Genomic DNA, 22,948 nt, shown 5'->3' on the forward strand with positions numbered 1-22,948 from the left:
TTTATACATGTGTATCTTAACCCATGCTCAGCAGTAATATGTGGACCTTGGGAGAAATGGTAAACATAAATCTTGTCTGCATTTTAATTAAGGTTTTAAAATATTTATTTTAATCCAGCAATTCATTCTGGTTTTGAGGACTCTGATATGTATGCAGCTTTTCATTTCATTGAAGGGGTTATTTTAATCCAGCAATTCATTCTGGTCTTGAGGACTTTGATACGTATGTAGCTTTTCATTTCGTTGAAGCTCTCTATCCAGAAAAAGTATATGAATGGGGAGCCCATGGCAGGGGGAATGTAGGAACTCTGTGCTGTATCTGGTCACGTAAGAAGCTCTGGAAAGCAGGATTACAATAGTGTTTTAAGTGCATGGGTTTTTTTAATGCAAAGTTTTTCTTTTGCTTATTTAGTTATTTAAAATTGCTATACCAACCCTGAATGTTTGGAATGGTGCCAGATAAAAATCTAAGGATAATGATAATGGGAAAATATCTTTAGAAAACCTGTTAATAGTTAGAAGGTCAGTTAATACATTATCCTCTTAGTGGTGCATTGTACTTACAGAAGCCTCGTTGCACTGGCAGAAGAAATTGGTTTCACCATTACAGGCTTTTGCAACTGGAACATTTCCTTTCAGTTAGCGAAGAGAGAACTGCTGTCCACAGTTGGTTTTCCTGCTGGCACAAGAACATTTCTGCACTAGGTATTTTCTTTCCTTGTTTACTCTCATATAGTTGTGCTTATGTACAGCTGGGAGAATGGAAAACATGGGAAAGCCATCCCCATCTGTGAAAACATGAAATTAAACAGCAAATCTGTTCTTTTTAGAAAGCAAAGTGGTCGTGTTGAGAGTAGGCTGAAAGGAGGTGCTTTAGCCATGAGGTAGGTTGGTAAAATTTATGGCCAAACGCTATAATAATATCAGAAAAACAACTGCCTGAGCAGTGATAACTAAAACTGTCATAAACTGTCTACCACTGAGCATAAAGCTAGCCTGGCTAAAATGGCTGCAAGAAACTTGAACCTAAGAGCTGACAAAGACAACAAAGCAGAATGAATTGTGGAAGCTCCACAAATACATATACAGTGAGCAGGGACGTAGGTATAGATTTTTTTATGGGGAGTCAGGGGTGGGGCCAGGCCTTCACCCACCCCTGGAGGCGGGGCCACACCTCCCCAAGCCCCGCCCCCAGCCTCAGTGCTTATAGAAGCAGCTCTCCGAGGCCGGGGCCGGCAGACTCCCCTGCCCCTCCCTCCCCTGCTCCCCCGAGAACCCACCCCTTACCTACGTCCTTGACAGTGAGACTGGTTTTTGCAAATTACGGCTGGCTAACATAGTAGTTGACATTGTTGAAATCGGGTGGCAATAAAGGGTTCTCTGAGTTTAATGAAGGTGATTCTAGTAAAAACCTCTAGTGTGGCCTGGTTTGAGTTTCCTGACAGATCCTGCCTTGAAACTGTTTCAAAGTAAAATTATTTCCAACTTCTGTATGGGATTTAAGTTTGTGGTTGAGGTGACAGCTCAGTCAGCAGTTTAGAGATAACACAGAATTCCTTTTAAAGGAGAATTTTGACTGCCTTAGGGTATACCAACTGCCTTAGTACGTGCCAAAGTTGACTTGCCTTCCATCAGTACCAGATTTCTTTAATTAAACACTGGAGGAAATTGAAGAAGTCTCCATGTAGTCATCTATCAAGGCTGTATTTAATTTTACCCAGTTACAGAAGGATACAATCCAAGTTGCTAGTTATCATAGGATTTTTTGTCACTATCCAATGTCAGTCGACTCTCAAGGTCTTGCTAGTGACTGGCTATTAAATGTAAATGCCACTGGTAATATGAAAGTATTACCAGCTCCAGGTTTTGTTGGTTTAAATTTCTTTACTCACAGGCTTCAATATACAAATGTTACCTCAATAAAAGGATAATGTATGAACCCATAGTAGTCATTAAATATATGCTATTATTGGTGGATAAAGACTCAGGCAATCTCTTTGTTTTTGCTTCTTTTGCTATGGATACGAGCCGATGGATGCTAGCCCCTTCCAAAAGTATTATAAGAAGCACATGACAGGAAGGAGACTACCTATTGAGTGGTGCTTATCTGAGCATGCTGAACATTCTGCTAGAATTTTCACTGTTATCCAAGTAAGAATACTAAAAAAAAGCACAGCAATATTCTGAGCTTTGCTCAGTGAGTTCTGATACCATCAAAATTGAGATTGTCCAAGTGCAGAAGTGTAGTCGACCCACGCGGTCAGCGTAAGAACGAGACGAGACGCGGAGATAACATCTGGTGGAGATCGCCAGCAGCGGGAGACCGGAGGTCCGTGTTCCTAGCGAATCTCCCGTCTGCCGGTTCCTGGCACCTTTTATTGTTACTCTATCGGGGGCGTGAAGGAGGGAGGACTGGGGGGAGTTCCGGGAGAGCGGGAGGTCGGGAGATCATCAGGTGATGCATGATCTCATCTGGCTACGTGCGGAGAAGAGCGTACGCGTCTGAGCCTAATCCTCACCTGGGGGCAAGATCATTGTCCCTGCGCCCGGTGATTGAGCCAGACAGTTCACGACCTGTGACTCATGGGGGGATGAGGAGTGGGGGTGCGATGCAACCGGCAAGGCCGCAGGTCCGTTGGCGTGCCAACGTTCTACTACGGCACTGCCGGGTCGGCAGTGCACTACTACACAGAAGTCTTTACAAAAAAAATCCATCTGCAGATACTCTACTTCAGTGTTATTGTCTAGCAAGACAAATAAAAGTTTTGCTGTCTGTGTGCACTACAGTGCTGTACTTTAAAATGCACTCCCTCACTCTGTGTGCCATTTTGATCCGTAGGACAGAGGTGGATTCAGTGCAGCATATCTTTAGGTCATTATAAAAAGTTTCATTTTGGAATTTTGTGTTCCCACAGGAGAACACAAGTGTTGTCAGCCAAAATGAATCTTTTTAACTGCCTGCTTCACGGAGCTTTTGTGAGTTTCACAGTGGCGCCTGCTATTTGCTGTGCTGCAGGAGAATTTCTATGGAGATTCAGAATGTATAAAACATATAAACCAGAAGAACAACATTATCATCAGTTGGTTGTCGTGGGTTTTCCAGGCTGTGTGGCCATGGTCTGTGTCCAGTAACAGACTTTCCTCTGTGATACATCTCTGAAGGTGCCAGCCACAGAGGCAGGCAAAAGGTTAGGAACAAGATTCACCAGACCTCAGCCACACAGTCCGGAAAACCCACAACACATTATCACCAGTCTTCATTTGACATTTTTTTAATAATAATTTTTTTATTCTTTCACACATAAAACAAACAACCAAAACATACCAGCATACAAACACATACACACACAACCCAGTACACATCATATACTGACTTCCAGCTGTCTCATCTTTGATTCAGTTAACTCTAGCTTCATGGATATAATTAAAACATTAGTTCAATAGTTATTTCTAAAATGTGTTCTAGTGTTTATGAACAACTATTTTCTTTAAATTTCAAACCCTGCCAACTACTACTCTGTTTGAATAGATTTTCACAAGATATTCTATTAAAATCATCCAGTTTTCTAAAATTAATCTGAAATTGTAGTCTGCATCCTTGTATGGTATAATGTTCATTGTGCCACATCCCAAATAAGGACAATATGGATTTTTCATGATCAAAGACAACAGCATGCTGTCATGATAAGAAGGAAGATTAATTGGAGAAATTGAAATTTGATATATTACTGAATCTGAATTACTTCTTGGGTGCGATTGAAGGAATCTGTGGTTTGTGGGATTCTATTATTAGCAATAGCTCAAAGGGAAATTGTACATTTAAATTATTTTGTCCACTCAGGTAATAAAGTGCTAACAATATTGACACATGGGACCATTGTATAGAACCCTTGCGATAATGTGGTGTTTAAATTCAATTGGCTACCACACAAGTGTATCTAACAAGATAACTAATATGAATCTTTTGGTTCATGTGTTCGGATGAAATCCTTATAATTTCTTCTTAAATATCGAGCCTGTATAATTAAGGGTGGAGAGAATAAAACAGGTTTTCTTCACTTTTTGTCAAACATTGTCACTGCATTTATGATGACTTTCTAATTAAATAAACTGGCAAATTAAAAAGCATTTTAATTTGAAAAAAAGCTAGTTATTTGACTGGCATATCTGACTTGGCTGACAGATTTTAATAAGATAACTATGATTTCATTCCTTAGACAGTCTAATGAGGACTTCAAAGGGAGCGCCCTCACACTTCCTCTGAAAGAGGCAATGAAACAAATTTAATAAGGAACACAATTTAACTCCTTGAAGTTTCTATTTAATGTATACATGTGTGAATAATTCATATATGAGCACCTATTTGGAGACTGCAGTTTAGTTCATTACATAAGATCTTCCATGGCTGATGGGAATGTTGTAATTATTAACTTCAGAGAAAACCTCAGATTTTGGTTTTAGCATAAGTTTGTTTTAAGTGTACATGATGGTTTGAGCAGTCACTCTCATAATTGGATCCTGCTGCTTGATGATATTGGACCTATAGAGCCAATATTACATAATGGAATGGAAAAGGGAACATTAGGGAAAAGGGAACTGCCACACAATTTGGAGATCAACAAAACAAATATTAAAAGTTTTCTTTTCACTTACAGCCCAATCAAGATGGGGGGGGGGGCATCATGCTGTGGAAGTGACAGAGGGCTGTGCCAACATGTTTTCTTCCTTCTGCTGGCATAAGGGGCACCCTTGTCAGCAGATGGTGCAAAAACACCAGCATTCCGCATCCCCACAGTTCCTCCATGGAAGTTGAGGCTGCCATGAAGCTATGCTGGGATCTGAGTGGCTGCTAGTGCAGGGAGGGGAGGGGCATTGCTGGGGTGGAACTGGCATTAGTTGGCTTCTAGGAACATTCCAATCCAGGAGCACTCATCCTGCATACAAAATTCAACACAGGAACTTAGTCCTGGTAGAGAGAGGCACACTGTAGGATGAGGAGGGGGGTATGATTTCCTACAGCAAGGGCTGCCAGAAAATGTAGTCCTTGTTCCTCCAGGAGGAGCTAGAATCTGTGCCCTCCCAGATGGCTGAGGACTACACTTTCCAGCAGCCCTCATGTTTTCTAGTTCATCATCAGGAAAACAATTATATAATAAGATGTCACACTCATACTTGCTGCTATAGATGCTTAATGGGTGTCACACAGTTTAGTTATTCCATATTATTGTAGAGTTATCTAAATATATATCATTAAACATGTTTATTTTGATGTGTTTCTTACAGTTGTTGTGCATGCATCATAATAACAGTGTGGTAGACAGTGCTGCAATCTTTTATATTTACACAAATGTACAATGTAGATGAATGGATTAGAGTGATAGGACAGATATGATAGTTTCTTATCATCTTCTTTAGTTTGTACTTATGTTTATATCCAAATCTGTATATGATGCAGAAGGAATAACTAAAAGCAAATGCTGTTACTAAAGGAATGGTAGGATTTTTTCCCAGCTGAGTCACTGACAAAGAGAGAGAGAGAGAGAGAGAGAGAGAGAGAGAGAGAGAGAGAGAGAGAGAGAGAGAGAGAGAGAGAGAGAGCATGCAGTTAAACTGTGTTTAACTACAGCAATGACATTTTGTTTATGCCATATTTGGGAATGCCATCTTACGTTCAGGTTTGTCTTCCTTTTGGGTAGAATGGCAGGTGAGCCTAGAAAATTCTGTTACTAGTCAAGATGCTCGTCCTGGAGACTGAGCACAGTGTAGTGGTTAAGAATGGTGGACTCTAATCTGGAGAACCGGGTTTGATTCCCCACTGTTCCACATGAGTGGTGGACTCTTGTCTGGTGAACTGGACTTGTTCCCCTTCTCCAACACATGAAGGCTGCTGGGTGACCTCAGGGTAGTCACAGTTCTCTAAGACCTTTCTCAGACCTACCTCACAAAGTACGTGTTGTGGGGAGAGGATGAGAAAAGAGTTTGTAATCCGCCTTGAGTCTCATTACAGGAGATAAAAGTGAACTCTAAATTCAGACTCTTCTTCTTCTCCGCTTCTTCTATGTTGTACAATATTCTAAACCTTGTATGTTTCTAGTGTTTAATAAGAAGGGTTGAATCTCACCTATAGTGTCTCTGGTACAAGGAGTGGAGGGTCCCATGAAAGATCACTGATGCTCTCCTAAATATTTCTTGAGGCTGCCCTCACCTGCAGGAGCAGCAGATTGGGATGTGTTTTGGGCTGCTGTAGGAGAGAAGAATCAGTAAAACCACCCTCTTTCTTTGTACCTGTGGAAATCTAGATGGGATAGCCACAGCAATATGGTCATTACAATAATGAAAACAGTCTAAACCCTGACTAGCAGTGGCGTAGCACTAAGGGGGCGGCGGAAGGGTACGATGCCTTGGGCATGTGCGGTACAGGGGCATGCCTGGGGTGTGGAGGGGGCATGGCAGGGGTGTTCCGGGGTGGAGGCACAGGGCACACACATGCCCAAGCGCAGTTCCCCCTTGCTCTGTCCCTGCTGACTAGAGAAATCAACTCAGTTGATTGCTTTTGTAGTGTGGCTCACCTCTATTTTTTTTAGTTGTTTGTTTCCTGCATGAATAATTTCTCAAATGGCCTAGGTTGCCTCCCTAAACAGCAGGAATGTGTACTATAATGTGAACACAAAATAAGAAATCAAAAATGTCTAGGGGTCGGTGGAAAGAAAGATACCTTATAGGAAATTAAGCAGTCAGAGTCTGTATACAGATGGAGGGTGTGAGGAAGGTCATATATCAATTCTCCAACATAAATAGTGAGATCCTTTTGAAAACCCTGCTTAGTCTTTGCTGTTCAAACAGGTTCATGTAAATGATTCACTGCATTATTTAATACTGACTGGGCCACTGTGAACTGCTTTAGCATGCCTACAGACCCAAAGGAGGTTATGACTTCCTTATAATAACCAGCTGCATAGTACATTATAAACAAGAGTCTCTCAGGATTTTTAAAAAAGTGAAATCCTTAAATTTGATACATGAAGGAGAAAACCTGAAATGAAACCAGGGACATTGTGAGGTGAATTAGCTTGCACACTGCAGAATCAAGCCATATCAGTGTTTTGGTTTGCAGATGAATGTTTTATTCACCACACCACACAAGACAAAACAGGCAAATTTTAATCTTATTTACTGCCTCAAGGACATGCTTTTAATTGAAAGGAAGAAAGCCACAGTTGCAATACATGCTTTTTGCATTAACTGGCGGTCAAAAGCAAAGCTTGATGTGAATAGGCTTAATGTTTTTCATTGAGGTTTCCTATTGCTGGAGAGAATTTACAAAGCACTTAATATACTGAAAGGATATATTATTTTGTGGATGCATTATTATTTCTTCAGAACACCAAGATAATGGTTTGAGAATGGTTTGGGGAGATCAGTGGAATAAGGCAGAAGGAGGAACAGCAAAATTGCTCCCATCTTCTGGAGATTGAAGTGAATTGTGTCAATGGACTTTTTCGGACTCTTTCACTGAATGTATTGCAACTCTCATTGGAGACGTACTTTGAACGTTCAGCTAACATTTCCTAAACTCATTTTAATACACTAACAAATTGGATAATTGTTTATTACTCTGTTAAATATGGATTAAGAAGATGTTAGCTTGATGTCCAAAATGAATGTTAAATGGACACCATTCGGGTAGTGGGTTTGAACCATTGGGAGACCTTGTGAGTAATTATCCATATATATAAAAAACAAACCGTGAGTTTGTTCCTGATGATCTAGCACAGGAACTGCTGGGCCAACTCCTCTGAAAATTCCCAGCCACTATAGTCAGCCAGGCGAGAGTGTTTTTAGGTGTTCACCTACCTGAAATTTCACACCTGGCCCAGGTAAAACGCCTTTTCCCTGGCACTCCATGGTGAAGGACATGAAGCTGGCTATGTGTAACTGTCACCCTTAGAATGTTCGTGCAGCATTGTAAGCCCTTAGAATGTTCACTCAGGTGGCCAGATATGAGCAGTGAAAACAGTACATAGGTAATAACTCAAGTGGAATTGAAACACATACACACATTGACGTGTGAGATGTCAGGTGGGGTTCCCGCCCTCACATGCAGGTACCTTCCACTCTCTGTGCCTCACCCACTACTACCACACAACACACATACTCTCATACACATTCAGCTCATCCTCACACTCCTCACTCTGTCCTCCCTCACATCCAACTACCACTTAACTACTTCCTCACCCATATTACACACCCATAATGAACAAGCTTGAATGTAAAAGACAGCTGGAGGGAGGGAGAGGGAAGGGACAGAGGGGGAGGCATGCAAGGGCACACCCATATTGAACAAGCTTGAATGTAAAAGATAGCTGGAGGGACGGAGAGGGAAGGGACGGAGAGGGAGAGGGAGGCATGCAAGGGAAGAGAAGGGAGGGAGGGGAGAGAGTGAGGGGGCCCAGCATCTGGATATGACCCACCCACCCTAGTGGAGGGAGAGGGAAGGGAGGGAAGGGGAGGGGTGGCATGCAAGGGAAGAGAAGTGAGGAAGGGGAGAGAGTGAGGGGTGGCATGCAAGGGAGGGGAGGGAGGGGCCAACCAGCCTAGATTCCCTGAATACTAAGGTTACAGTTCAGAAAACCAGGTTGCCTCTGAGGCACGCATTACTAAGGAGTAAGCTTGGTAAAGCACCTGTGACATACTTTGAAATGGCTGGAGTCACCTTCAGAGGGTTTTCTACCTTCAGAAGCTTAACACCCATTCTAATCAACCAAACTTACTCCCAGGTAAAGGATTGTCAGACTCAGGCCAGCTCTAGGATGTGGGAGGGGTGCTCTTTCCATCCCCCCCGCCTAAGCGAATGCAGGCACACAACCGGCGACAGTATCAGGCTGCTAAGCCTATGAGCACGCATTCTCGATGGCCTCTGCAATTGATTTGCTGCTACTGTTCCTTTCCCATTTCACCACAATAGCCCACAGCAACGCGTGGCCGGGTACCGCTAGTATATGATATAATACCCTGTCATCAGATGTGTGCTGTGGTCTTGAAGACCTTCTAAACTTTTTCAGCTCCAATTTAGTTCCTTCCATGGGCTTTGAAATGAATGTTTAAAATTTATTTTCTGCATATCTAGTTGTGGACCTATCTGTCACTAAAGAGATAATTTCATATTCAGCAGCAGACTGCCTTTGGAATGATCTTTAGATTCAGGAATACTGTTTTAATATTGACTCCTTTACTGGGTACCATTCCTTGGAGCATGGTGTATTCTGATAACTACAGCTGTACCTTGTAGTGACATATTTGTGAAATTTTGGGTCATTTTAGTGTTAGTGTAAAAGAAGATTTTTTTTCCTCCTATAAATGTGTGAAAAACAGAATCTATTAGAGTTCTTGGTGGTTGCTTAGTAGCCAGTACTTGTAGGTACCAGCAATGGCTCATATTGTGAGGATACAAAATAATTTCAAAAGAAGTAGGGCCATTGAAGAGACCGCAGTGTATTATGAAGAAAGGTACTGATATACAAGTGATTCGTTCTTTTAAAAATGAAAATTTTAATTGCCAATTAGTTGAGGGAACCCCTTTATTTCAGTCAGAGTTGGACTTTTAAAAATGATGAATAATCCATTTTTTAAATATATGAATGTAATACCCTACGTTGAAGGTCAAACCTTGATTCAATAAAGTGTGGGTATATGATTCATGTACTTTTAAATTTCTGTATTGTTAACTTCCATGTTTAAGAAATATAGATCAGGTCCAAGATAACAAGGTGAACTTTGTTTTGATCATCAATATTGGCTTTCACTCAGCAACTTCTCATCAGTAATGCACCTTTTGGTCATCCAGTCACTAAAATATTTGCATATTTATGATTTCTCTTTAAGCCTGCCTTTCAAAATGAGAATTAGGGTGGATCCTAGTCCTAATCCTCCCACTCCACTGAATATTACTCATTAAATTATTTATACCCCACTTTTCCTTTTAGCTCCTGCTTTAAGCCTTCCTCAATCTAAGGAGCCTTCCTCCAACTTACATGGTTCATCTTGAAGAAGTTTAGTTATTTTTGTGCTTGTGATGGAAGAAGGTTCAGGAATAGAACCTACTATGAGAATGGAGGACATGTCAAGCTCACCTTATGTTCTTGATTTCCTGGGCAAACTGCAGCTATTGGGTAACTTTGGTACAGAGCTAAGATCTACGGTGGTACTGGGCCAAAAGTGCAGGATCCTGCTGCACATTGGTAAAATGTTGGTTGCACTGTGGTTGGTGCAACTTTAGGATCTGAGATGCCCTTGGTGTGAGAGTCAGAATATTTGTGAGGTAGGACTCACGCTTTTTGGAGAGCAGTCCAGGAATATGTTAATGGTCCTTTGTAACTTTTTATTTCATTTTCAGAGAGGGTTACATAGCTACTATACTGTTCAGCTCACCAGTTAAAATCTGCCTCACAAGTCCTGCTCTCTGTGCCTCCCCTTTAAAGGAGAAGTAGGTGGTGACCAGAAACTGGACTTTCTTAGTAATGGCACATTGCTTATGAAATGCCCTTCTCCTTGAAGTTGCTCTCTTACAGGTACAAGGGGCAGGAGCGGAGCTTCCACAGGGACATATGGGGCCATATGTTTCCTTTCAGTGGGCTTGATGTACATTCCAGACTTGATGGCGTGGTAGCGGCCTGGCTGGTGGTGGCTGGTTTGGGCAAGCTTCCAGTGGAAAGGTGGCAGGCTTGCTGCATGTACTGCACCAGGCCCAGGCCAGGCTTCGGTGGCCATGCCTGTCCCGCTGGCCTTTTTGTGCTGTGCCAGCACCGGGGCCGGGCTTGATGGCATGGCGGCGTGGTGGGCACTGGCTGGCCTGGATAAGTTTGTGTGCCATTGAGCCTGGTCCCAGCCACGGTGCTGGCACAGCACAAAGAGGTCAGCGTGGCAGGCAGCGCCTCCAGCTCCATGCAGTGTGTGCAGCAAACTCACCTCTGAAAGGAAAGCCAGGCCAGCCAGTGCCCACCAGGCCGCTGCCTCGCCATTGAGCCTGGCTGTGTCGCTTCCATAGCACAAAGAGGCCAGTGGGTCACCCAGCCCAGAAAGGAAAAAGGAAAGCAGGCGCTGGAGCAGAGGTCAAGCAGGAAGGAAGTGGTGCAGCTGCAGCTGGAGGCGCTGCATGAGCCTGCTGCACGAGGTGCTCTACTGGATATGTCATGAGTCAACCCCTGGGTACTTACCAGGACACAGAGGACTTTGAGGCAGAACCTGACAGCAGAGCCAACGCCCAGTCCTTCCCTGCCTGATGACATGCAGGTGGAGGAGCCTGCAGATCCTCCTAGGGAACCCAGTGATGAACCAGCTGTACATAGGAGGCAGAAGCAGAGGCTGCTACTGCAGAAGCACAGAAGAAATGCTCTTTTGGCAGCAAGGTGTGGGAGATTAGGAGTCTCTGCAGCTGATGAGGATTAAATCCTCACAGAATCCCAGCCCCCTGAGCAAGGCTGTCTATATAAGCCTCTCTGTGAGTTTGCTTCTGCCTGGGTGTAACAAATGTGTTATCTGTCGCCACTGTGTGCCTGGTTCTTCATTGATTCCTAGCTTGCTCCTTGGTTCTCCTTGACCTATGGGACTGTAACCTGACTACACCACCTTCCTTGACCCATTGGACTGTGACCTGACCACACTTGTGCTTGGTGCCTGCTTTGCCTTGCGGGGTCAGACCTGGCCAGTCCCTGCCTGCTGGCAGCACCTTGCTTGGCTTGTTGGGCCTCTTCTGGGTGAAAAGCAGTGGCAGAAAGAGCTCCTGCCTTGGCTCTCGGCCTTGTGCTGGCGGCTGCTGCTGCCCCCCCAATCAGAGGCCACACCTGCTTGCGGCCTGCAATGGAAATGGGGAGCTGGTCCGGCAGCAGCCAGCGCAAGGCCAGAAGTGCCCTGCAGGCTTGCAGCCCCACGAGCAGGCATGTCCTCTGATAGAAATGGGAGGTGGCAGCAGCTGGGCCTTTTTTTTTGCACCTCCCACCTCTATTTGAAAATGGGGGCATGGAGATGGGGCACAAAAACAAGGCCTTGTCCCTGGATGCCAGTTTTTGCTGGTCTGCCTATGGCAAGGGGAAACATGTTTGCCCAGTCTTTAAATTGGGGAGTGGATGTTTTAACAGCATTGTCATGGTATGTTTTAGTTTGGAATTGATTCTTACTTTCAGCCATGCTTTTATGCTCTGGTTTTGTGCTGTGTTTAATTAAACATATATCTTTTATTTTTTTCGCCACATCAGGAAGATTTTCTGGAGAGGCAGCATAATTTTTTTTACATGCATGTGTACATTCATACATACTTACAAACATACTTACATTATTATGGAGGATTGGCAGGAAAAGCTTATTATTCTGCAAACCTGAGTTCTGTAAGGAGTTTTGGAAGATTAAACCGAACAGCCTTGATTAATGTGTCCATGGAGCCCTTAGGCCACTAAGCTATTTCCTCTTGAAAGTGCCTGAAGAAATGTATGCCTTAATTGAGAAACTGATCTGGTATCAAGAGAGTGATGGAGAGGAGAGAGAGAAATTCATCTATATGGCTGACTCCTCTACAGCAGAGGATCTTCAGGGCAATGCAGAGATAAAAATATTCTGTCTAAGGACAACCCAAGACAGAACCAAATATGCTTCCTTGGGAAGCTCATCCCAAACCCCAGTGTAATCATAAGTAGATAGTCTCTACATTAGTTGGGAGGAATGATCTGGAGACAGAGAGCAAGAGGAGGTAACTGGGATCTATAAGTTATGGATACCAGGATATTCCTGACTGAAAATTCTCAAGTAAGTAGGCAGATGTATAATTAAAATTGGTTACAGTAAAGAATGAAAAGAGTAAAACAAGAAATATATTTTAAGCAAGGAACATACATACCCAAATCATACGAAAGCTGACTAAGAAAAAAGGGAGGAAGTTGGTGGGGGTTTCAGCAATGGGTGATGGTTGCCAGTCTTGAAGGGATGCCCAAGAAATGCAGTTCTAAAGAGAAAAATGACATGCATTTCCAGAAGCAAAAAAGAGAGCCCAAATGCAAGTGGGAGTGCATACAAGGATCTAGAACACACACACACAATATGAATGATCAAAGATCATTATTTATACCCCAAAATGGATCCTGAGGTGATGTGAGGTAAGCTAGCAGAAAAGCCAGACATAAAGAATTGATTGCTTTTCCAGGAGTTGAATAAAAATGTAGGAAAAGCTGTTGTGGTTTTTCCAAGCTATGTGGCTGTGGTCTGGTAGTTTTAGCTTTTAACCTTTCATTCACATCTGTGGCTGGCATCTTCAGAGTTTCACTCCATGGTGCACTGCAGAGTGTTTTGTGTAGTTGGGTATTTGTTAATCCACCTTGGAAGTGGAAGGAGGTGTGAGGTGTATTTCTATGTGCCTGGATCAAAAACATTTGCAGTTGCATTTGTATTGTTTATGTCCTTTCTTTACTTGGTAATACTTCATCCACGGTCTCAAATCTACTTCATTTCCAGTATGATTAAGATGTGACTGGTTTGCATATAAAAGATGTTAGAATAATCTAGTATGATACAGACTTTTAGGATACCTTTAAATTGTCTATCTTTCTTAATACTAAGTGTCTGTTGTCTTCTAATATAAACCCTCTGCTATAATAATAATAAGCTTATTGAATGTTACATCAGTATTTTTAAAATGTTATGGGTTTTTCCCCAGGTTGACTGGCATGAATCTTCCTTCTCCTGTTATCAGCAGCAAAAACTGGTTACGGCTCCATTTCACATCTGACAGTAATCACAGACGGAAAGGATTTAATGCCCAATTCCAAGGTAAGAATTACATAGGAATCTGTCAGGAGATATCTGTGCTTCCAAACAGATGTAAGAGGGATGTCAATGAAAAGGTTTTATTTAGACTCTGCTTGATGGGAAATAAACACACTAGAGCCAGATCTTTGCCAACTTGGAAAAGCAGCTATCACCACCCAAAAATAATGAAATTAATTAGAATCCACTTATTAACTCCTTGGTGTTGCTACTTATTTTCATTAAAATTACCGGTAGCTTGGGAAGCAGCCTCCTGTCAAACTTAAGATACTACACTAAAGGAAAAAAGGGGGAGATTAAGCCACCTAAAACTATATTTTGCATCCTGTTGTTTAGTTTGGTTGAAGGAATGGGTCACATTAAGAAATAAAATACTGCTGGATCTAGAAAGACATGACTTGAAATGTGGATGGCATGCCTATTTATGGTATGATAAAGTAAATAAAGATTTCAATAATTATTATATTAGGCATGCCATACTGGGAATATGGACTAAATTTAAACCTAGATTATGCCCAAGAATACCAAAGTGGCTGTTGCCACAAGAAGCACTATTCAGATGTGAAATTACTTTTGAAAAACAATGGATGGTATATGGTGATTTTCTCGACAAAGGGAAGGTAAAATGAAATCAAGAGAACAATGTCGGAAGACATTTCTTGTGACTTGTTCCCGTATTTACAATTATCTGACATATTTAAATTAGATAAAAGACTGTATGGTTTTGAAAATACCAAGACTGAGCTTGAAATGGAATTATGTACAAATGATGAACATGTTATTTCTAAAATGTACAAATTATTGTTGAAATATGAAATGGAAGGTGAACAAGTAAAATAAGAGAAGAAGAAGAGTTTGGATTTATATCCCCCCTTTCTCTCCTGCAGGCTTACAATCTCCTTGCCCTTCCCCCCTCACAACAAACACCCTGTGAGGTGGGTGGGGCTGAGAGAGCTCGAAAAGCTGTGACTAGCCCAAGGTTACCCAGCTGGCATGTGTGGGAGTACACAGGCTAATCTGAATTCCCCAGATAAGCCTCCGCAACTTAAGTGGCAGAGCTGGGAATCAAACCCAGTTCCTCCAGATCAGAGTGCACCTGCTCTTAGCCACTGCTCTTAGCCACTACGCCATAAAATGGGTCACTAATTTTGAATATAATATACGAATAGAATAATAGGAGAATATGTGATCAATTGCATGCCAGCCTGTCAGCTGGCCTTCCTAGATCAGTGGGCCACCTTCTTGTGAGACATGGTCTTATGGAACCCGGCCTTCACTCAGCTGTTCATACTGCAATAGGAGAATATGTGTTAAAAATACACTGTTTAAAAGATGTGGGTTTGAGAAAAGCCCTCTGAAAAGAAAACCAGAGCTCACACAGCCCTTTCTGGCCCACTCATCTTCTCCACTGCTACTCTTCTCTGCTGGTTCCAGAGACTAACTAAGAAGGGGGCTGAAATTTAGATTGAGCTCTAATCTAAAAGAAAACTTTTATAAAATGATGTACCATTCATGTAACACCAAGTAAAATAATGAAAATGTACAAAAACATCTCTAACAAGTGCTGGAAATATAAACACCAAGAAGGATCATTTTACTATTTATGGGTATTGGAGGTCAATACATTCAATAATTCAAAAGACTTTAAAAATGAATATACAATTGAAACCAGGAGCTTTCTTGTTGAGACTTATTGTCACGGGCTGACTGTCAAGGACAGACAGAAGACAGGATGCAGCTGATAGATATTTACTGCAGGTTAAACACAGGTCGGAAATGTCTCTTAAGGCACCTGACAAGGCGCTGGTTAGAGTTCAGTCTGAGAATCAGTAAGCAAGCTCAGCAGTCTACCAGGTCATCACAATCCAAAACACAAATCCAAAAGCAGGTCCAGGGGGCAAAGTCCAAGGGTCGTTACCAGAAAGCAGGCTTTGCTGAGCAATTCACGGAACCAAAGCAGAGTAGTCGTCCTGGTGATGAATTGCCTTCTGCAAAAACGCGCCGGGTGTGAGCTGTCTCTTATCAGCATAAAGGCGGAAATGCTATAAGAATGTTTCTGCAGAGAGCTGATCCTGCTAGTAACCTACAAATGTCGAGTAGCCAGTCAAGCTGATCGTCTCCGCTCAGCTAATTCAAGGTGTAACCGTTGGCGATGCTGCTCTAAAGGGGTGGGTGAAGTGGGAGGACTGTTTGCTTGGGGTGCTGAGGGTGGACTCTGAGAAAGTCCTAATTTCGAGGGCCCCACAGAGAACTCTGGATCAACAGCTGGTTCATCCACTTCTGATGAACAGCTGGTCTCACGCCTCCACTCCTGAAACATTCCTTCGCTGTCAATGGGGGGATTAACAGGGGTGTGTGGTAGGCTGCTTTCATCTTCGCTGTCTGATGCAGAGGGAGAACTGATCATGACACTTATGGACAGATCTGTGGAGAAAAAAACATGGAAGTACTGAAGCCCATCCCCAAAAAGGTTACACCCATCAAGCAGGTCCTGAAACTGAACACCAAGACACAGTTACAAAACGTTCTTGGGTCTGGTCAGTTATTTTGTCATGTTCATCACTCACTTCACTAGCCACATTAGCCCCCTCACTGACTGACTGTGAGTGCTTTCAGTGCATGCCAGTCTGTCAGCTGGCCTTCCTAGATCAGTGGGCCACCTTCTTGTGAGACATGGTCTTATGGAACCCGGACTTCACTCAGCTGTTCATACTGCAAACAGATTCATCCAACTTGGAGCAGTCCTCTCACAAGAGATAGAGGGAGAGGAGAACCCTGCCCTCTTCTTGCTGGAAGCTGCAGCCCGCTGAAACATGCTACCCCATGACAGAGGAAGAGATGCTGGCCATCTAATGGGCAGTGGGAGCACTACAATACTACCTCACCAATAACAACTTCCAGTGGTCACCAACCATGCTTCACTCCAATGACTGAATAGGGCAAATGACCACACCCCTGGATAATGTGTTATCTCTCTTTGCTTCCTTTTAATTACCCTGTGAGCCACTTCCCTGAGAAGCTGCGTGCCAATGCTGACATGTCCCAGGTGATTGATTCAGCTAACAAGGATGCCTAGCAGAAGGCTTGTGTGGCCTACACCAAGCATGGTGTTCTGCATGCAGGCAGGGTGTGGGATGCTGTGAATGCATGGTCAGGTCCAGTCTCGCAGGACAGAACCGGCAGCAGACAAGAGCGTAGTCAGAAGACAGCCTAATGGGTCAAGGCTGGCAACAGGAGCAGGTGAATTCACACGTCAGTTCAACAGGTCATGGCACAGAAGATTAGCTAAACACTTGTTGCACCCAGGCAGAGGTAAGCTTACAGCAAAGCTTATATAGAGAGCCTTGTCCAAGGGGTTGGGATTCTGCAAGGAGTTAATCCTCATCAGACGAAGACACTTCTATCTTCCCACATCTAGCTGCAAAATCCTCCTTTGCTTCTGCAGCAGCTGCCTCTGCTTCTGTCTCCTGTGCACAGCTGACTCATTACTGGGTTCCGTAGGAGGATCTGCAGGTTCCTCCACCTGCATGTCATCAGGCAGGGAAGAGCTGGGAGTTGGCTCTGCTGCCTGGTCTTCCTCAGGAGCAGCCAACTCTCGTTGCACTATGTTGTCAGGTTCTACATCAGAGTCCTCTGTATCCCAGTAAGTACCCATTGGCGCATGACATATGGTGTGGGCCTATTAGCTCTCATCAACTCTCCCTGCTGCCAACAGCCTGCCCAGGGAACCCAAAGCCCAGCCCTACCTCAGTGGGATGACCTGAAATGGCGGGATCAGACGGACCAATTGCTGAGACTGTGCCCATCCACAAATGGGGAAGACATCGGCTCCGAGATGGGTGGTGGCAGCAGCAGTGAATCAGAGGTGGCGGCTCGCATGGATGCCTGCCACCTAGCTAGGAAGCATGGCCAAGTGAGGCCATGAGGGAAGCACCAGCCCTGGGCTGCTGGGTGACTGAAGTGGGTCAAGGAGAGGGGTGGAGAAACCCCCATAAAGGAAGCAGGGAGGGGTATGGCAAGAGAGGAATACCCCCCCCCCAGCAGGGAATCTGCCTTGTCTGCGACCCATTTTGAGGTCAACCCCTCCAAACCCAATCTGGAACCCCATGAGGAGAACAGGGGCAGCGCAGCAAGGGTAACCAGTGGTGACAGGCACCTCACAAAATCCTATTTCATATTCTTAGTCAGTCTTCTCCTGTACTCAATACCTAATGTTTTCATGTAAAAACCTAACTTTTTAACACAATTCATATGGCTGGAGTGCTCTTAATTAGATGTTTTATTAGATATCAAGACTTTCAGTGTTTTCAGTGGTTCTCTATGTTCTCAAGGATATTTATCAACAGCCAAGTTTTTTTTTCTGAAATTGAATATTTATTGATTTCTTGTGCTAGAAAAATCATTGCTCAAAATCAACTTTTGTGATTAAAGTGGAGAGAAGACAAAGGATTGTCAGTTGCCTGTGCACCTGGAATTAGTAATTTGGAATACTTTTTAAGCTTAGATGTGCTCCTACTTCAAAGTTTTATTTAAATTCAAACAGCAGCTGCAGCACTTTACATGAAAACTGGAAAGTAAAATTCATTGCAAGAAATAGTCACCCCAATAAATTGCCATAGGATTAGGTTTATCTCCCCAAAAGGGTATAATTCTTTTTAAAGCTTGTTTATCTCCCCAAAAGGGTATAATTCTTGTTAAATCAGTAGCAGTAGCAGCCGCAGTAGTAAGATTTGTAAGTTAAATTGTTCTCTCTAGTTGTGTTCATGGTGATTGCCATTGTGAAGGAGAGTGTAATGAGAAGTAAATAATGGCCATTTGTGAACACATGACTTACCCCACAGCTAGAAGCAATCAGTTCTCTAACTTTGCTTCACAGTGGGGTTTTCCTATTTACACCATTTCCCCCCCCACACACACAATTTTTTGTTTCCCTATCTGTGCCGATCCACCATTTTGCTCTAACCACCCCCCCTTGTTACCATGTAATCTCCAGTTAAGAAGGTTGTGTGCCACCTTTGGGGTGGGGTGTTTTGCCTATTGATAGATTGCTAATGGCAAGGTCTGCCATGCTGAACAATACAAGCATGTACTGTTCAGTACAACAGTACAATTTTTCAGGAGGCTCGAGTTTTTTAAAAATGAATTCAGCTTTGTCTATTTTACCAGGTTCAATGTTCCATCAATAAACTTTAGCTGTGAAAATTAAAAAAGGAAGAAGCCAGTGGGGGGACCTCCCCAGATCTTTTGATCATCCTGAAATGGTGGTCAGTAGAGTGGGGGGAACTACTGTAATGTGGGTGGGAAAGGTGGGGAAGAGTAAGAATACCTGAGAAAATGGCAACACTTCAGGATCTCCTTCACCTTCCCTGAGACAGGATAAAAAAACCCGTTTATTTACAAAACTTCCAGAAACTGTGGGGAGTCTCAGATCTGAGAATGGGATGGGTGCTGAAAAGGGGAAAGCATGTGCTTATCTGAAAACCAAATCTGAAAGCAATGTACTCTCAACGCGAAGGATGTCACACATGCATAAATGGTCTATATGAAAGGGTTTGGGCTGACTTTGGCTCAAGAAATGGCATAGACTCCACCCTCCAAAACAGGCATTTCCTCTACAGAACTAGGGTTACCAACTTTCAGCTTAGGGCTGGAGATCACTCAGTTATTACTGTTCTCCATATGACAGAGATAGGTTCCCCTACAGAAAATGGCTGCTTTGGAAAGTGACCTCTATCTCATCATATGGTATGTAGGTTGCTTTCCTCCCCAAAGGCTCTACCCCAAAATTTCTAGGAATTTCCCAACCTGGAACATGGAACACTAAGGGGGAAACTGACTCCTGTAGCTGGGAGATTTATTGTCATTTCAGGAGTCTCCAGACCTCTATTGGAAGTTGCTGGTTGGCAGTCCTAGAAGGAGATAGGCTTTGGGGGCTTTCAAGAAAGGGAAAGAAGAAATTGTGTGTGTGTGTGTGGGGGGGGGTGAGATGCCTCCCACAAGTCAATGTGGGTTCCCACTTGTATATATTAGTTGAACTAAACTTAATTACTTTTATAATAGAACAAGCATATGATAACAAATTATAAAGCTAATGGTTTTAAATAAGTAATCTGATCTAAAAGGACTGTACTAGATTAATTCAGTTTCAGATGTTTGGAAGATTGATTAAAATAGATTAAAGCACTATTGTGACTGTGCTGTTATAGCCTATCTTTACAAGTGCAAGATTTAATCTTACGAATTTAGCTTTTACTCAATATTGCTTCCCAGGTTGCAATGGCCCTCAAACTAATTGAAAGTGAAATTGTACCTATTGTTGGTTGCTCTTGAGACTCAGGATTCAGCTTTAGTTTAAAACAGGCTAGTCATGATATTAAAAATGTCAAAAAAAACGCACTTTGTATGAGGTCACTTCAGTTTTATATGGCTTTCCTCCCACAAACACCACGTCACAGGCAATATTGGTTTAGTCACTACAGTTAAATCATTTATAGGTTGGCAGTATTTGTTGTTGTTGTTGTTGTTTTGTTTCTGATAGGTAGATAGATCCATGTTAGCTTGACAAGCTTGACAAGAATGAGACGAATTAAATAAGCACCATATAGCAATAATATGCAACAGTATATACAACAATATTCTCACAAGAGGATCTAAACAGGCCACAGACTGGGGGATACAGTTAGGGTTGCCAACTCTGGCTTGAGAATTTCCTAGCGACTGGGGGACAGAGCCGGGGAGGGCCAAATTTAGGAAGAAAAGGGAGCTTAGCAGAGATGTGATTCTATAAGGTCAGCCCTTCAAAGCTATTTCTTCCAGAGGGACTGATCTCTATAGTCTGGAAATCAGTTGTGATTCTCAGAGTTCCAAGCCCTTCCTGGAGGAGGAAACTTTGAAAAAAATATTACTGGCTTCACTTCAGATGTTCATATATCATAAACAACTCAGTCATAATTATCACCCACCCTATGAAGGTGGAAAGGCGGCATATAAAAGTTTAGAATTGATAAATTATGTTGATTCCATCTCCCAATTATATAAAGCATTTATAGAGCTTATTTAAATTTCCCTTGCTTTGAAATAGTGGTAACCCATTTCTTTAAATTCCTTCCAGGAAGACTGAAAACACAGCCCAAAGAACTATATCAATTAGCACACTCTGCTTTGTACTTCATACCAGTGATCTTTACCATAAGATGTTTAATTTTTAATATTGATGCATTGTGGCCTCGTAGGAGAGAGGAGGGTCACAGAGACATACAATGCTTTGATCATTATACACTTCAAGTTATCTGCCTCTTCTGTCGACTACTTTGAATAATTCAGGCTTTAACAAATAGATTATCCTGGAGTTAAACAATGAATATGATGAAAGCCTTAAAAATAGTTCTTCAACAGTGAAAAACTGTATTTGGAAGACAACTGAAATAAATACTAGTATAAAAATTACAGTTTTATCTAAACATTTGATAAACTAAAATATCAGTTAGAAATTGAACATTACAATTAGTGTGTCACATTTTGTCTCTGTAAAGTTTAATGTACCAAAATGAGTACATTCTTTTAGCTTAATCTTTAAAATGGAGGGTAGGTTTTTTTTTAAATTTATTGTTATTATTTTTTAAAGCTGACGAACAGTTTACATCTTCGTCTTAGGCATATTTATGTAAATGTAAACCTCATTATTCCAGTGAACATTACCATGTAAATGTGTTTAGGATTACAGTGCCATCCTAAAGCAGAGTTATATTCTTATGAATCCACTGAAGTCTGTGGGTTTAGAAGGATGTAACTCTGCTTAAATTAAAATGGCACTCTCAGCCCCAGTAATCCTTGCAAGCAGTTAACTTTGAATATTTTGAAAATATTTCCCAAGTATAAAATAACATAATACTGTCAGTGCTGTCTGAATTGTTCTCTAACTTCCATTAAAGCATTTTCCATAAGATGTCAATTTGAGTAAGAAACTTTTCCTAGTATATTAAATATATTTTACCAAAAAACCCATAAATCTTGCCATTGGAACAGTTTTTCAGAGACAAAGGTTTTTTGCTTTACTGCAGTTTTTTAAACATTTAGGGTTTTTTTAAAGCAATCCCCAACAATGCAGTGAAGTAATTTTAATTGCAAATTCACTGCGTACTGCACTGACTATTGACAGCATGAAACTCTGTGGTTTCTCCTGTTATTATTCTTTAAAAAACAAACAAATTAGATGTGTTCATGGAGAATAGAACTATTTCTAAGTGTGTTAAGTGTCGTTTTGGGATTTGGTACAAAAGATCAAGATTCATTACCAGTGCTGATATGTTGCCTGCTGCTCATACCAATGACCAGCTCAAAAAGACTAGTTGAGAAAGTAAAAAGCAGAAGTTAATTTGAGATTGCCTTTGGGAAAGTACTAAAATCTATTATATCCTGATGGTCTCTAGAAGATTGTTTTGGCACTCTTAGCAACTAGCAATAAAAGAAATAGTAAGAATTTTGAATCACAGGGAACAAGTCACTCTGTCCCTTGCTAGTCACCCCTGCTATCTGCAAACATTTCATAAACACTCACTGACATCTTTGTAAAAGTGCTTGGAAATGGAATATTGACTCCTGCTTTATGATTCTGAACAAAAAGCATTTGGGCATCAGCACCCAGAGATATACATTTTCACCAGTTTTCTAAGAGAAGCCTGCCCCATCAACCAGAATATTGTCATTGATCTGAAGCTATACCAGAATGATGACCACAATCAAACAAGATATGTCACTGACGGAATTTGTTACTATTTTGACATGAGGCAGATGTGGCATCTGAAGGCCGCCTCAAGAGAATATGGAAATATAATGCCCAGCAAAGATGGCAGTGCAAGCCGAGGTTACCGCACTGCTTTTTAGAACGCTTGTAAACTAAATTCTAATGGAAACATACAAATAGTTTCCAGTCATATAATATTGTCCCACCAGATTTCTAATCAGTTTTCTTGAGGCACAGTGGAGAGCAGCATCCCAGTGTTTGTATGTGAATCAAATACATATTCACTTTCTCTTTTTTCCTGTGTACTTTTAATCATATGTTTCAGAGGAAAGATTCTTAGAGGCTAACTAGAGGCCTGTTTCCTAACTTGTGGCCATCTCCATTGCTGTTGGCAAC

At 42.1% G+C, this 22,948-nt stretch overlaps 1 protein-coding gene across 1 annotated transcript in view; it reads left to right on the top strand.

Annotated features, from left to right (window-relative positions):
• CSMD1 (CUB and Sushi multiple domains 1) overlaps nt 1-22,948 on the top strand; it is a 1,361,167-nt gene that overhangs the window by 861,610 nt on the left and 476,609 nt on the right. Inside the window, exon 6 of the mRNA XM_048497567.1 lies at nt 13,700-13,812. Within this exon, the coding sequence (XP_048353524.1) occupies nt 13,700-13,812 (113 nt within the window). The remainder of the gene's footprint in view (nt 1-13,699; nt 13,813-22,948) is intronic.

This window comes from Sphaerodactylus townsendi, linkage group LG01 (assembly GCF_021028975.2).
Source record: "Sphaerodactylus townsendi isolate TG3544 linkage group LG01, MPM_Stown_v2.3, whole genome shotgun sequence".
Classification (NCBI taxonomy): Eukaryota; Metazoa; Chordata; class Lepidosauria; order Squamata; family Sphaerodactylidae; genus Sphaerodactylus; species Sphaerodactylus townsendi.